This window comes from Heterocephalus glaber, unplaced genomic scaffold (assembly GCF_053883595.1).
Source record: "Heterocephalus glaber isolate CG9 unplaced genomic scaffold, H.glaber_assembly_v1.0 deba00000676, whole genome shotgun sequence".
In the NCBI taxonomy this organism is placed as follows: Eukaryota; Metazoa; Chordata; class Mammalia; order Rodentia; family Bathyergidae; genus Heterocephalus; species Heterocephalus glaber.
Genome location: NW_028258156.1, coordinates 9,923,972 through 9,941,124, shown reverse-complemented (window position 1 = coordinate 9,941,124; position 17,153 = coordinate 9,923,972). Strand labels below are relative to the sequence as shown.

General features: G+C 40.0%; 1 protein-coding gene across 4 annotated transcripts in view; it reads left to right on the top strand.

Annotated features, from left to right (window-relative positions):
* The first annotated feature begins 540 nt into the window (after positions 1-540).
* The window catches only part of Itgb8 (integrin subunit beta 8), a 101,017-nt gene continuing 84,404 nt past the window's right edge, over positions 541-17,153 (top strand). The window contains exon 1 of one of the 4 annotated variants that reach the window (XM_087206679.1): positions 541-632. Coding sequence is in view for 2 of the 4 variants with exons in the window: in XM_021254136.2 (XP_021109795.1) it covers positions 2,646-2,772 (127 nt within the window). In the remaining 2 variants the exon portion in view is untranslated. Of the gene's footprint in view, positions 633-1,372; positions 2,773-17,153 lie in introns of those variants that run through there. The other 3 variants (XM_021254136.2, XM_004839576.3, XM_087206678.1) reach the window with 3 other exon arrangements.

Here is a 17,153-nt window from a genome sequence, read left to right as displayed (position 1 = left end):
CCATAGAACTTTGAGGTGATGAAAGTCACCTTATGGTGTAGAGTGTGTTCACATATCCTTATGGAAACTAGGGATTTTTTTCTTTATTTGAAACTGTACTGTCTCAAAAGTGGCTGCATTCCTTAGGCCTGTGACATAATCTCTATAAAATACACATGCTGCCCAATTGAAGAATCACTTATCAGATTTTGAATATACTAAGTAAGACCATGGTAGTTCAGACTTGAACTACCAAAGCAGGAATTTTTAAAGTGAAGCAAAGCAGGATTTAGTTCTATTTGTGTGGAGTATATTGCCCCCAGTAGAATTGGGCTGCCTAGTGGATCCAGGCATTTCTGAAACTGGGTTCCTAGTTCACTTAGCTGACTCTGTGCACCCCAAGGTGCCGGCCACACCTGAACCAAGGGGAGTTTTCCATGTTGTGGTGTATTAACCAGGTACTTTCCATTTACTCAGTTAATTAGAAAACAGAAAGAAAAAAGGAGACAGAAAGAGCCTCCTACTTGTTTTCTTACTCCAAATAAGGAGACGGAAACTATTAAATAAGGAGGGGAACTCCCCCACATTTCACCTTGACCTGGCTGGACTGGTCTGCTGTCTGTAAGAGCCGAGTGTTCTGTTACAGAGATCCGGTAAGCTACTAGTGGAAAAATAAGAAGCCAGACTTCAAGATTGGGAAACCATTCCTGCCCCTAGAGGGAAAAAGGAAACTATCATCACCCTGTCTCAAATTGGAAACAATAAGGGGTGGGGAAGCCTGGGTCCCCTCCCTCAGTTTGGAGTGGTGGTGATCAACCGAAGGAGGCGCGCTGCTTCCCCAGGCGCCCGGCATCACATCGCTCCCCTCTGGCACCTGAATTTCTGAGCTGCCACCAGGCAGAAATGTCCTCCTCTTCCCCTCCTTAGCGTCTCTCCCTCCTTTGCTGTGGTCTCTAACTTCTTTGTTCCTTTTACTGGGAAGGTGATGCTGAAGGTGAAAAGACACAGTATAGCCAACAAAAAGCCCAGAGCAACCACCAGACCCTGGGGGAAAAAAACAAAGTTGTCCAGCGCAGGGCTGAGCCTGCGAGAAGGAGCGGAGAGAAATCTCAGCCCCTGCAAACTCGTGGAAATCTCCAAGGGCTGGGGAGACCCGGGACAGCCTTAGGATGGGGCAGAAGGCGAGCTCCCAACTCTGCAAACAAAGCGGGCAATGCGCACCCCGGGAACAGAGAGTCTGGGGGGCGGGCAGAGGTCCTGGACTCCACTTTGCATGCAGCAGCTGCGGGGCAGTGAGTATCTCTAAACAAAGGAGCGCGCAGCTCGGGTAAGAGAGAGACTGGAGTTCGCTCAGAGCGGCCACTAGTGCTGAGCGAGTCTCCCAACATACCAGCTAGGCAAGCTGGGAGTGCAGGAGGAGGGAATAGGGAACGCAGTGCGATATCCCGTTGCGTGGCTACGCACTAGGAATTCTCGGAACGATGGGGATGGCAACTGTCAGATCCAGAGGGGAGAAAAAGAGCTGGAGTGAGCAAAACAAAGAGCGAGTGTGGGCCGTGGTGACTTCATGCCTCACCAATGTCCCGCCCACGCCGCTCGAGCTGTTGCCGCTGCAGCCTGGGCCGCAGCAGGCTACCCGGACCGGCGCACCGTAGCGTGGGGCGGTTTCCTAGCAACTCGTGGCCCTCAGTGCGCCCTGCTACCAGTAGGTTAGGAGTCCTCCGGGGGGCCAGGGCAAGACCACCCCATCGCCGGCCTCGCTTCCCTCGCGTGCTTGCGGGGTGCACTGCAGAGAGCGCCTGCTGCCAGGGCTCTGGGCGGCGGAGCGCCTGAGTCTCGTACTGGAGCCAAAAGGACAAGGGCACGAAGCCCCCGCCCCGCGAGGCCGGGCTCTAGCACCCCCGCGGAACCTCCCCTCCTGCGCGAGCCGCCGTGCGCTCCACTCCCGGCCAGGCAGGGAGCGGCGATGCCTCGCTCTGTGCCTGCGGGCGTCGACGGGCCCCTCTAGGACTCGCCTCCCCAACTGCGGGCACCCCGAGCTTCCCCGCCTCGCCAGTCGGGACGCTGCTGCCTGGTCCTTGCCCGCTGCTTCGCGGCCCAGGCTGCAAAGCTGCAACTAAGTGGAGTTGGCCTCCCTGCCCACCTGTGGAAGACGCTCGCGCGGTGCGCCATCGACTTTTCCCCCTTCGGCCTTCCAGCCGTCCCCTCCCACCAATGTAGCATCACCCAGTGATGTTCATTAGGGTGGTTTTCCCCCCAGCTTCGGGCTTTGTTTAGGTTTGATTGTGTTTGGCTCTTAGCTAAACTGATTTATGTAGCAGAGCCCCATCGGCTGGAGAGGAACAAAAGCTCTTTTCTTTGTCCGGGAGCGGGCTGTGGAGCCCACGCTCGCGTCGCTGCCGCGAGCCATCAGCCGGCAGAGGAGGTGCCTTTCGCCGAGACCGCGGAGCCCGCCGCGCCGAGCTGGGAGGGCCGCCGGGGCCCTGAGATGCGGAGCGGTGCCCCGGCCCGCGTACCTGCACCGCTCGCTCGCAGCCGCGGGGTCTGCCTGCCGGGCCTGCGGGCGACGTCCTAGCGACCTCCGGCCCGTGGGCCCAGAGGTGCGCCCGGGAGGAGCTAGCGCGCGTCAGGAAAGCAGCCGGGCGCGGGGCGGGCTGCTTTGCATTATGTGCGGCTCGGCCCTGGCTTTTTTTACTGCTGCATTTGTCTGCGTGCAAAACTGCCGGCAAGGTCCTGCCTCCTTTCTCCGGGCAGCCTGGTTTTTTTCACTTGTTCTTGGACTGGGGCGAAGTGGTAAGTTATTTTATTTTATTTTCTTGGCCCAAAATCTTGGGATGGCACTAAGGGCTTCCTGGCCAGAGCATCCCGGCCAGGTAAGTGGTAGATGTCAGTCACAGTCTGCCCTGAGAACTTCAGAAGGGCGGGTGTGTGGCGGTGTCCTCTCTTACAGGAGGCCTTGGAGACCAGGTGCAAGAATTTCTGCCCTGGAGCGATAGCAATATCTTATTGTAGTTAGAGACCGTGGGTTTTGCTCCTGGGTGCCAGGAAACTAACTGAGTGGAGGTTTTGAAGGGAAGTTGCTGTATTTACACTGTCAGTTTAGACGTTCCGGTGCATCCCTTGGGCATCTTCTACACAGAGTGTGCTTCCTGTCTTTCTAGGATGCAGGTCCAGCAGACACCAAGTTGCAGTTGACTCAGGGCTGTGCATAAAGTGATTGTAAATAGGAATCTTATACTCTTTTTGCCCCATGAAAGAAAAGAGCAGCAACATACAAGTTTCTTCTCTCGTGGGGTTCAGTATGAATGAATTAAATACTCTTGAGAAATATTCATGAGTTAACTCGCCATCCATTCAGCTTTCTCTTTTAAAAAATGAAAAAGAAAAAAGAAACCACTTTCCCACATATGTAATCCCTCACTGAGCTCCATGTCAAGAGACTGAGAAGCAGAAAGAATCCTAGTCCAGGATTGACAGCTTTCTTTCCAACCAAACCTCTTAGGTCAGTGTTACCTTGATTTGGAGTTGTTTCCTTTTTATAAACTTGGTTGTCCTCATCTGTAAAATGGGATAATAACACCCTCCCTAAGTCACAAAGGGAAGTTCAAATAGTGTATGAGAAGGGATTGAGGGACTTCTGATTTAGGTCATCAAAAGGAAATGTAAGGTGGTAGCATTGTATTGTTAGCAAACCATAAAACAAGAACTCATAAGTGTACTAACAATCATCAGTTTAGGATGAGTTATTGTTGGTTTTCCATGTAAGTCAAACAGTTATTTTTGCAAGTGCAGTGACTATTACTATATTTTTTAAAAGAGTGTTTTACTTTTCTCTGGTCACGGAGCCCTTAAATTCTATGAGAGCTTTAATCTAACTTTCCTGACTGAAGGCGAGCTTAATCAATCATGGTAATTGTTTTGTACACAAAAATTAACTTACTTCTGTGCTTTGAACTGATGCGCCACGTTTCTGCCAAAGCTAATTAAAACAGTCAAGTCATAACTTTATAAATAAAGACTTACAGTGGAAACATCCAGGTAACTTCATTTAGTTGTTGCATGTATAATTATTTAATATGTTTCAGGGAGATTTACCCAGTTATCTGAAATGGGGCACTTAGAGTAAGTGCTTTGTCTTGTGGTTATATTTTGGCTTACATATTGATTTCAAAATAAGTGAAATTTAATGCAAAGGAAAAAATAACATTCATTATCAATTATTTCTTAAATGGAACATGTATTTGTGGCAGCAAAATTTCCACCAAGCATAATTCCATCCTGTTTCAATAAGTAATAACTGCCTTTCTAGATTTAGTAAACGTATATGCTTAAATAATAGTAAAATGACCAAATCTTAGATCAACAAAGTATATTTTGTTCTTCACACATAGTCAGTTGAAAACATCCCACTTGCCTCTAGAATTTGTGAATAATAATAAAATTTAAAAATTAATTGTTATTCATAAAGTTATTTTGTATTAGCACTGTATTTCTCTCCAGTGACTATAACTGACTTTAAGCAAATATTATGAATGGGTCCTCTTGCACCTGCAGACCTGAAAAAGAATGCTTATCTGAAATCAGAACAAGGCATCATTTTCCCATTCTCTGTCAGTACACAAAGCTTCCTGATGTATACTGATTTGCATGGCAGTTAAAAACATGCAAAAAATTTAAATTATAGCCAGTGCAACTCAGAAAATTAGAGATCAGAGTAAACTGTTGTACTTTTGTGATATAGCTACAAGTCTCAAATTATATGTCTTTACAGCACAAATTAGATGCTCAAATCAGAATAGAAATTTAGGTATCAATTACAAAGGAAATCTTGTTCCCATGTTCAGTATGTAGTTTTCACCAAGAAAATGTTGAGGGAAATAAAACCATACAAAAGAGACCATAGCTGCAAAGAGCAAAAGAATTTGTATTTAATTTTTGAAGTAGAATTGATAAGTCTCAAATGTATAGTACACTTTTAGAAATGAGTGTATAGTGGATGGAAGGTGTTAGGAATAAAATCTGAAGATTTCTGATACAGAAAAAATTATTGCAGCTTTTTAACTTTGCCTGGTAGAGCTTACCAGCAATTAGAGACAATTGATATTAGCAACGACAACACTATAAAATGGTTAATGAGCAACTAGAAACCATAAAGAGTACCTCTTGGTGAATATCTGAAGAGTTAATGTAGCAATGCTATTATTTGCACATTTGCTTATTTTTAAAAATTAAAAAGAACTTTTGATACGTATTTATATAGCATCACAAGAAACAAATTTCAAAAATCACAGTGGCATCTAAAAAAAAATAGTAACTACTCCTGCAATGAAATTTCATCTTTTATTCATCCAACTTCAAGTATTCATTCTTTTAAATCACAATCAACTGGATTACCATGACTTTCCCTCAAAACATATTTCATAGCACAAGTGTTCTCATCATGCTTACCTAAAGTTATCATATATTTAGAAGCATCAAGCCTTCATAAAAAATTCAGTCTTCCAAATTAATTGCATAAACAGCATCCAAATTAGTTCTATCTAAAAGCAACCAAGACATTTTGGGATCAAATAAAAAGTCATTTGTCCCTGCCCTGTATATGAAAACAAAGTAGCTGATATGGTTTGAAAAATGCCAAAAAAAGAGTCGTGCCCTAACATAGCGCTTTCTCATTTTCCAAACTATCTGAAATTTCACCACTTAATGGATTCCTTTTGGTTAAGCATACTATTGACTCTATATTTCTGTTAATTTGTAACACTGTATTATGGACACTTTCAAATAAGTATGGAAACGGAGAGAATGGTGTAAGGAATCATCCATATACTCATCACCTAGCTTCATTATCAACTCAAAACCAACTTCTTTAATCCAGCTCCCACCCTCACCCAGTTCATCCTCTTCTCCCAAATAAATTATTTTGAGCAAATCTCACATGTCATCTTTATCTTAAGATATTTCAGAAAAGAAACACATTGTCATTAATCTCAAAAGATTAATTTTTTATGAAATTTAGGTCCTCAAGAATGTTAACAAACTTTAAAGGGAAGAACTAAAGAAAGGGGGCACAAGAAAATATAAAAATGCAGTTTCAACCATTTATTTTTCCATGGTTCTATTATTATTCTATTTATAAATATTTTTCCTAAAAAGTATGCTATGTAACCACTTTTTTGGTATGCATGTATATGAAGGGGAAGAAATAACATGAATAAATCTACTTCCCCAGACAAATGTTAATTGCTTTATCCCAGCAGAATTACAACTGGATAGTTATGCTAAGGTTTCAGTTTTAAGGATTTTCTTTCCATCAGTTTTTTTCTCTCTCCTGAATGATCTAGAGCAATGTTCATGTATATTGTAACATCTCTTGTGTTCTATTTCTCATTCTTTTGCTGTAAGTCCTTGAAAAAATTATCCACACCTGGCTTTTCCCATTTTTGTTCCTTGCTTTGCCTTGAGTCTGTTGCAGCCATGCTTTCAAAATCACCTTTGCAGTTCCACTCAGATCAGGTGACTTTTCCAGTGCCACACCTGATGGCCAGTTCTTAGTCTTTATGTTGTTCAACCTATTATTATTCGTCAGTTAGTTGGCACTATGGACCTTACCCTCCTTGAAAACACTTCTTCCTTTAGCTTCCTGGTCCTACAATCTCTTGGTCTGATGTCCTTCTCCATCTCTCATGTTGGCTCTGCTTCTTCTCCCAAACTCCAAATAAAGGTGTGGCCTAGGACTTGGCTATCTGAATTTCTTCCGTTGATATACACTTAATCCTCAAATGGACTGATCCAGTCTTGTGTTTTTCATACCATTTCTATGGTGACACCTCTCAGATGTATATCTCCAGTCCTGACCTCTTGTCTGATCGGCAGAGGATTCAGCAGGCTATTCAACAACTATTCAATAACTCCAATGTGCCTGTGAGCACAAAATTCACTCTGATTTATTCAAACTCAGTCTCCCAATTTTCTCCCTGAAGTTGTTCTTTTCATACTCTTTATCCTGTTTAGGAGCTCAGTCAATGAATGGTAAATCAGTCTCCCACTAGTTTAAGCTAACACTGCAGTGCATCCTTCATCCCTCTCTTCTTCTCACACTTCAGTTTGTTCACCACCTCCATTGCCACAGCTATGGTTCACACCATCATTTTTTGCCCAAACCCTTGAAAGCCTACTTTAGGTCTTCCCTACTCCACAGTGCAGCCAGACCTATCTTTTAAAGGTGCACATCAAGTCTCGTCATTCCTACACTCAGGATAATCCATAGCTTTTCATCTGTCTGAGTTGAAGGCCAAGGTGTCCCACAGACTTGAAGAACCTACATAAGCTGCCCATCCCCTGCTGATTGACCTCACCTCCTCACCTTCCTTCCGTCTCTCATTTTGTTGTAGCAATACTGGTCAATGCTACATTATGTGTTTCATGTACCAAGCATGATCCTACCTCCAATCTTGAATGTGCTGTTCCTTATCCCTGGAATGCTCTTCCCTGAGATATATTGCTCACTCCTAGACCTCATTTCTTTCCAGTGCCTATTCAAATATCACCTTATCAGAGAGGGCTTCTCTATCTTCCCTGTCAAGACTATCTAGCCATTTGCTCTGCATCTTTGTTTTATAGCCCTTAGCATCCCCTGGTTTATTTGCTCTCCTCCCCTCCTCCCAACCCCAAAGCTAGAATACAGCTTGGGAGGGAAGGTACTTTGTTCCCTTTTGCAGAAAAATTCCAACCATGAAAAAAGCCCCAATACAGGCTTGTTGAAAACTAGAGGAGCAAATCAGTAAATTTATTCTGTATTGAATCTTAGATTGGTTCCTTGTTCATTCGAGGACAGCGCTTCATTTACTTTTTCAATTTGACACAAATGTATAAATGTAAGAATCAAGTTCTGCTATATTTTAATAGATAAAAAAAAAATCTTCCAGGAAAAAAAAGGTGTTTTTTATCTAGTATAAACATAGGTGAAGGATATTTCCATAATAATGCCAATTTGGCTGTGACTAATTTTTGTCTATTTAGATTTAATAAAAGCTGAATCACTCCTACAACCTCTGCTTTATAATAATTACAAGAAATATAAGATATTTTCAGATGTTAGAACCATATATGGAATTCTGAAAAGTTGGAGGACTTTCCAGGTGTAAGAAGTTGTTTGAATCATTTTACCAATTGATGTTTCTTAAAAATGCATGCTTATGTTTTATAGGTATTTTACTCATGAACATATATGCCTGTGAAGCCAATTTTGACATGATTATAAACTGAAAACAAATTAGTTATCATTTTAATAAGCCAAGTGAAGTTAAGAAATATAGCTCAGAAAAGAAGGAAATAATTTTAAAATAAGATCTAGTACAGGCAATTCACAAAATATATATGATAATCAGTTTTTGTTCCAGTTGAGTTTTTTATGATATCTAAGAAATACCATGATATAAAAACACTATATTGTTTTGCCAGATTTCTTATACTTCTTTTTAAAATGAAACTTCTTTGTAGAAAATGTAGTTTTTGAGGTAATCTGGTGTTTGCTCTTAACAGCCTTTTCTGCTTCCATTGGTTAAATTTGATATATTCAGGTGTAAATAGCTTGGTAGTAAATTCCTCACATTGTTCTCAAATTCCTCTGCCCCCCCCCCACACACACACACCAGGCCATTTTATGGACCACTTGAGTAGATGTGGGGGTACTGTTCTGACAGAAGGTTCTTTAAACTTTAATAGGGTCTGACCCTATGTAGACACCATCAAGTTTTCTTGAAAAGCAGTAAACCACCAGCCTTTAATGCAGTCTTTCTAATGATTATACTTATTAAACAAAGGTACACATAGTATTCTCCTTAAAAGTGACCACTTATATAGCATCTTCAATCAGTGAACTGCTGTCCTTTTTGTTGGTTTGACAAGTCTCGTAAGTAACTCATATAAAATCCTCTACTTATGCTACTTGACTCTACCTTGCCAAACTGATAAAAAGAAATAATCTCTTTACATGTTCATTGAATAAGCTGACAAACTTATATCCTTTCTGTCCTCAATACCCTAATTCCTGTTGTAGCCAAGGCATACACATTTATTTCATCATCAGAGGACTGTGAGGCCCTTTGTATATTCTTCAATCCCATATAAAATATATTCTATAAATTATATATTGATTATAACAACATATCTATAGAAAAAATAACATTTTATGCTAGCTCATATTGAATTGTATTGAATTGAATGGTTAAATACTAAGCTTTAAAAGTAGGTGAACTAAATGTTAATCTTTAAAAATATAACTTTTCCAGTTATATCCTAAAGATATTATGTAGGTATGGCTTTTATGTATAGTGGGAAGAAGGTGCAATGGTAGCTCTCATTCTATGCCATGCATTTATCTAAATGATTTAATGTACTGACTTAATATTTACAATAACAAGAGAAGTGGAATTATAATTGTTTCTTTAGAAAAGAGGAATCTAAAGCACAGAGAAGATAAGAATTTTGCCCAGCGATATACAGTAAGTAAGTAGGAGAGATGAGATTTGAATTCTTTTATATTACATCACATTTTCTTCAAGAAATTTCCAGAATTCAGTGCCCCTGTCAGATGACTGAGGACCTTGCCACACTGGTGCCACATAGTGATCCCTCAGGCCCACCCTGTAATGTAGGTAATGGTGGGATCCTTGTTGCCATGCAGAGTGACCTCCAAGGAAAGGATTCAGAAGCCATTGGAAAAGCATCCCTCCTGTGGAAGACCACGGACACCCTCAACTCATCTCCGTGCACCTCATTATGGAAGAGTTCATATCTGAATGAGAAAGGGAATGCAAATGAGTGGCTGTATGAAGATCAACTCCAAAACTGCCTTCCTGTTACACACTAGATTCCTAATATGTCATAGATGTGTATGACTTGTGATTGTGAGAAGAAAGAAAAGGCAGAAGAAACTGACCACCCAAGCTAAGTAGCTTGTCAGAAGTGTTCACAAGGACAAATTCATGATATGGTCAGACCACTGATCAACACAGGGCTGTATTCCTAACTGCTTGGAGCCAATCTGTTAGAGCTTGAAGCTCTATATTGTTTAACATGTTCATATTAGCTTTACCCAAATATTTTTACTAAATTAGGCATTCCCTTGGATGTTAAGTAATTGCAGTGATTAGCCACACCTAGGCATGTACTACTCCACCTTCTTCAGGCAGTGATATGAAACTAAGACAACAAAGGCTGTGTTGTAAGTGCTGGGGACATAGCAGAGAGCAAAGTCCTGCTCATGAGGCTTGCGTTCTAATCAAGGAGGACAAGTAAGTGTACACACATATGCATATGAGAGTATGAAAGGGTAGGGTAAAAAGAATAAAAAATAAAGCCATATACTGAAATGATCTGAGAAAAGGCCATATTATATGTATAATAGTCAGATGGTCAGAGTAGACTGTTCTAATAAGATGATATTAAACTTCTATATCTTGTTTGTTTTTATGGCCCACTTAAGGCATTTCATAATCTTTCGTGGAGTTTAACTTTTCCTGGAAAAGGGGGGCAGACAGGAGATAATTGTCAGGATTTTCAAGTTGATAATTACAATAAGTAAGAGAGGAGCACTAGATAAGATGATTCCAGTAAAATGGAGATTCTTTACATGTTTCTTAACATCAAGATTTGTCCACAGTGGTTTCTCAAATCTGTCCTCAGTAACAAAACAATGCCTGTAGGTAGAGAAAGTCTGACTCATCCTTCACTACGTGAGCTTCCTAAGCGATCATTTGAAAGCTTTGTCCACACTTCCGTCTCTCTACTCAGAATCTGTGCTGGTTCCTCATTGTCCTCAGGTGACTCCCTCCCTCCCAGAGCACTGTGTGCCCAACCTCCTGTGCCTTGTCTAGGTTGCCACCTGTGGAAGTCACTGAGGAAAGGTACTGTGTTGTTGTTTGTGTGTCTCCAGTGCCTGGCACACAAAGGGTTCTAGTAAATCATTTGGAGTAAATGACTTTATGATTGACATGAAGACAGTAGTGAGCAGTTGAAAACTGGGCAGCTAAGCAAATAAACCCTAATCAGCTCTAATCCTTACAAGAGTTTGAGCTTAAAGAAATAACATTCTCTTTTAAAAATGGGTTACACCATTAAGAAAACAAATCATTTATTTCTTCTTTCTCAGTCCATTCCAAAAAGCAATCTCTTGACCTTCCAGGCAAATCTTTAGCAGAGATCAAAAACTGAGACTTTGTATTCTTGAATATTATCTTTTAAGATTTGTTTTGCTTTTAACATTTCTGTAACAAATATTTTCATTGTTGCTAAATAATTTTGAAAAATAATCCTGATCATTTATCTTCAGTATTATTTTAAAAATTGATTTCTACTTACATTACACAAACTGGAATTTGTAGTCATTTTAACCAAATACCAAAAAAGTATTAACAAAGTATTCAAATCCATTTAATCATTGTACATTCAGATTTTCTTCAAGCTCCTAAAGTTATAATATACTAAGTGCTGACATTTAAAAATAACAATAGTCAAAATTTATAGAGAATTTTTATATACCAGGTATTCTACTAGACACATAATATGAAAATACAATATACCCTTTAACAGGACAACCTTTTGAGTTATGTGCTCTTATTTTGATTTTATAGGTAAGCAAACTAATTAGAAACACTGAATAACTTCTTCAAGTTCTCTTAATTATTTGATTTGTTTTGTTTTTGTTTTTTGTACTGGGGATCGAACTTGGGACCTTGCGCTTTCCAGGCAGGCACCGGAACCAGTGAGCATCAATCCCCAGCCATGGTCTCGGTCTCTTAATTATTAAGTACTGGAGACCTGAATTCAGACTTGTGGGCTGGACTCAGCATTCTCGGTCACAATGACAGATAGCCTTCTAGGAGTGAAAGGTGGCCAAGGGTAGCCAATGCAGAGGAAGTAAGTAGATTTTGGACAAGTAAAATTACTTGCAGCACAGAGTAAGTCCAGAGGTGGGAGAGGAGAGGAGGGGAGCAGATCACAGTTTGGCAAATGCTTCACACAATGCCAAGTTCTCAGCCAGAAATCTAAAGTATTGGAAGCTTGAAATTCAGACATAGCATTCTAGGACATTATAAATGTATATTTATCAAAGAAGGAAGGTAGAACTTACTTAATAGTTTCTTAGTCTAATTTGTAACTGTTAAATATTTCATCTTGTTATTCCCACTCCTGTTTTTATTCTTGCCCTTGGCCCTGACAAAGTTAGGGCAGATTCCTCTACTAGTTTAAATATTATTGGAGAGGTAGTGGAGACAAACAATGAAAGCTCCAGGCACCATTTCATAAGAAGAACTGCCTCAAATCAAGGTGCTTTTATATTTCAATAGCTACATCCCTTTTGGTAAACTCCAAATATAATGAGATTATACTGAATTCTATCCTCTTGCAGTGTTATAATGAGAGTTTAGTTTTTACTTTTTATTTTCTGCTAATGATTTAAAACTTGGCCCAGGAATAAGTATTGGATTGACAAGAATCAACTAAATGTGGTCAAATTATCCAGGTGGCATGTATTTTATGTCTATAAATGAATGAATATGTAGAAAAACACTACTGCCTTCATGGAGTAAAAAGACTACTTTTTCAATTTTAAATCAATGTTAATGTGGCCATTTTTCTACTTCCAGGGTCAAATTAGTATAATTGATACACCAAAGAAAACTATAATAAAAATCAAAGTGGTTTCCATTGGGATTTTAATATTTAAATAATCCCACCTTTCAACAAAGTATAAGGATCATTTCTTAATAAGAAATTATAATGTTAAACAGATGCATCAAAATTATGTTCTCTGTTATTTTGAGATTTCTCCCACTAAATTTAGGAAATAAAATTAAGATAATTAAATTAAAATTACAGTGTTAAATTATAGTGATCTTATCAGATGCTTTTATTTTGAGAGCTGCTTTTCAAAGTACTAAAAGTTCGTATTTTAAAACAGCATATAAGGATTCAAAAAGTGGTTTTTATGGTGACCTAAGGAATGAGTCACCTATCATTATAGTAGCTTTAGACATATATTACCTTTACTTTCAAGGTGTCTCATTGTTGTTTTATCTTCTTTTAACTGACAAATACTGTTATTTTTTTCAAAGGCAGAGTCTGTTGCCATTCCAGATAAGTACTGGTGCAGTTTGATTATTGTAGGGAAATGCCAAAAACACAGTCCCTAGATAGTCCAGAGTATGGAATAAGAGTAGCTGTCAAGGACCAATTCAAGCCAAAGCTCTTGGAAGGGACTGAGTTTGGAAGTGAGGAGAAAGCTGGTAATGAAGACAGAAGTATGGGTCATTAGAAATATTTTAGCTCTGAAGAACTGTGCTATGTCTATTAGATACACGAGACGTGTGTTCGATTTTGGCCAGGAGTGCTATGATGTTGTGCATAGCTTTGAACTTAACTTACACTGATATGCCAGTGTTAAATGAAGCTACAGCCTCACATGTACATGTGGTTCCAAGGTCCTTTCCTTGGACCTGAACCACAGATACTTTTCCCAGGTACAGGCATGGCTCCTGATTTCAGTGAAGGGCATATATCTAGTATAATCCTTTAATAACTATCACAGAAACTAAACAAAGGGTCTGTGTGGAAAGCTTTATTTTCAAGGACTGAGGAATTGCTGCTATGCCATAAAGAAGCTTTAGAATATTTGGAGGTCAAACAAAGTAATTTTAAAAATTCAAAATTTCTTTACAAGGACTGGGTTGACAAAATGTACCTTAAGGAGTGCCAAACTAGGATGTCTTTTCTAATTGCCTGCTGGACGGAGCTAAAAGGCCAGGCTGGTTGTGCCTAGTCATGTAAGGTATTCATTGACTGTAGCAGAACAAAGAATGCAAGAAAGTTATGAGGTAGCCAGGAATTGCTGCAGAACTGGCTGTTCTAGTTGGAAACAATGAAATCATTGTAGCAAAGTGTATTGTTGGCAGAAAACTGACCACGACTGAGCTGGTCTCTCTTAGCACAAGACACACCTCCCAAGGTATTGCTCCATTGTCTTTTTGTGCATTTGGTTTGGATTTTTATGGTGAATTAAACACAACTGGATCATAATTTGCAAAAGAGAACCCATTAGAAATGATAGAGCCCAAGCGCCAATAAGATTCATCTGGAAGGTTGTAACGTTGAAACAAACAAAACATTAAAAAAGGAAGTCACAGTCTCAGGCATCCTGACTTTTGGTTGAAAAGGTCCCTTTTAATAAGCATTTCAATTATAAACAGCTAGACTGTTTCACTTAAGGTGAAAGACAATGTCTAAAGTCACAGTATGGAAGCTCTGAGTTTAGTAATAGAAATATAAGAATTAAATGTTAGTACCAGGCCTTAGTTTAGAGTATGCCTTGTGAAGAATCTAAGACCACCTGATGCACTGTGACACCGGATGGGCCTGGGACAGTGCAGGAGAAGAGGAGGGGAGGGGTGATGGCATTGTCTGTGCTTTGCTGAAATCACCATGGTGCAGCCTCAGGGTGAGGTCTGCACTCCGCAAGTGAACGTGACATTAATATACATTACCAGCGATGACCCTTGGTTACTTGGATGGCAGCATAACAATCTGAGGCTAGCTCATCTGGTGACAGACTTAGTGAGACAGAGATTGATGTATTGATTGATTAATAAAAAATCAGACATCAAGGCTTTGGGGAGAAATTTTGTCTCTTATAGATGTGTTTATTTTAAAGCCACAATAAGAAAACTCTTGCTTCTGACTGAACTCTCTGGCAGTAGAAATACTTTGTCAGATAGAATTATCACTGGATGTTATACTCTTTTTCATGGATAAATTTTTAAATACTGCCCACATGGCATGGTATTTTTTCCTAGAGTAGAAAAGTATAATTCCTTTGGATTTATTATTTTCCACAAAAAATCTCATGGTTAGCATGCAGGCATTTTTGGTCCTTTGTCCAAACTAGATACTTCTAGGGCTATTGTAGCCATGGAACATTCAGCCACAGAATATATCGGATTTGGCTAAGACTTCAAGTTCTGTAAAGCTGCCATGATGGCAGAAGACCTACTAAATGGTCAATCCATCTGAGGCTCTTCATGAAGGGGCTTTCTTGACAAGCAAGAAACTGCCCCAGAGAATCTTAAGAAATACTGAATTACCTCATCTTTTGGATGATCACTTCACCAGAATGGTGCCACTCTTACACATGACTTTCCTGGGAAGAATTTAACTTCCTAAGAACTCTACTATCAGTAATGTAAGCCCATCTTTTTAAAGCTTTGAGCATGCTAGGCAGAAAGGGCCCAGGACAGTGACCTCTGCCATCCAAAATATCGCAAGAGATAACACCATAAAGAATCACATATATACCAACAGCATATTTAGTAAAAGGCCTTTGAAACATTTCTTTTCAAAATCACTAGCATTCAAATGTGAAATATGATAGGGTTTGGAGAGCTTCAAGGTTGTCCAGTAGTGGAGAAATCAATGCCCATAGGCAATTATGCTGCATGTGAGAGCACAGAAGCCTACAGCCACCAAGTCTGGGGCTTTCTTTTTCTTCATTTGGGAATACAGCAGAGCCTTTCAGACCAGAAGGAATAGATAAACTGAGCCATCTTTGCATGGATCAGTGGATCTGCAATGCAATGTAGGTTGGACAACGTGGAGAGAGGTCTTTGGCCTCAGTCTTGGTGAGAGAATTGTCCCTATGTTGTCCTTTCAAATATTATTTTGACTTTAAAGGCAACTTGGGGCCAAAACTGAAAGGAGCTGTTAAGTTTTGGAAAACATGACCGATCTAAGGTCTAAGGGGAAGCTTAGTTGGGACTACAGGGGTTCCAGAGTTGAAAATTAGACCTGAGTGTTGGACATGGGGGGAACGATTTTACATCTCTGAACATGTTGCTGCTGTTTGGCCAGTTATCACTGATCCAGCTGAATGTGCCAGATCTCAATAGCATCCAAACAATACGCTGTGATTTTTAGCAGACAGTATATATTTGGAAGCCAGATAGAACAGAGACCCAACCCTGTAATAAAGGGACACCAAAAATTCTCCAAGGAACTTTTCTCTGACCCTCCCTGTCCCACCTTGAGATGACAGGTTCCTGTAATCTGACTCCACAGCACCCTGCCTGCTCCTTTTCCTGGCACACTTCTCAAGGTTATGTCTTATGTCTGGTTTTTCTGTTACCTCCTAAGCTTCATACAGACAAGTATCATATTCCTAAGATACTCCACAATGTCATGACTTAAAAGCAGGTATGAAAGAACTATCAAACTTTCATGGATAGGGCCAGGGGGTTAGCTCAGTGGTGCCACCGCCTGCCTCACAAGCACAAGGTCCCTAATTCGATCCCTGGTATCAAAAAAAAAAATTCATGGATAGAAAAATACCATCCAAATCATTACAACTCCAGTATTCCTTAGGAAATGATATTTTCTGCTCCCTACTCCCAAATGATGTTATTCTTATCACTAAATTTTTGCACATCTCTTTCTTATAATCAAGCACCTTTTAATAATACTAGCAGAGATGCCCATGAGAAGATGATTACCTAAAGTACATGTGAAAGACATTTTAATTAATTATATTCTATGATCATTCAAATTCTGACTCTTTCTGTTGAAAATGTTTTTAATACATGTATGTACATTTTCCTAACTTGGAAAGTAAATCATTTAAATTTTTTCTGACATTTGAGAAAAACCTCACAGTTATTTGATCAGATTTGCAAAGGCACATGGTTATCAGTTAATCACTAAGTCAGAAAGTATTGCCAGATCACTTACTCAGTGAATGTGGCATTGGAATAGCTGCTTTGGGAACAGAAAAAAAGATTTCCTGTAGCCAGGATGAATGCCCTGAGGAAGTGTGAGCACAGTTTTCAGACAGTGGTATGGGCAGGGGTTTGGGCCACTAGTGCTACTGGGCTTTGGACTTCTTAATCGGGCAGGATATAGGGTAAATATGATCTGATGCAAGCAGAACCTCAAAGACTTCTATAAATATTAATACTTGCTTTTAGTTTCTTCTCTTCTTTCATGAAGTGTAGCCCTGGTTAATGGAAGGTTCCAGCTACTACAGTTTTACAATACACACGGTGCACCTTTCCAAACACAGTATGTTCCTAGAGATTGTCATAAAAAAGCACTATAAAGTAGAGTCCAGGCTGTGTATTTGGTACCCT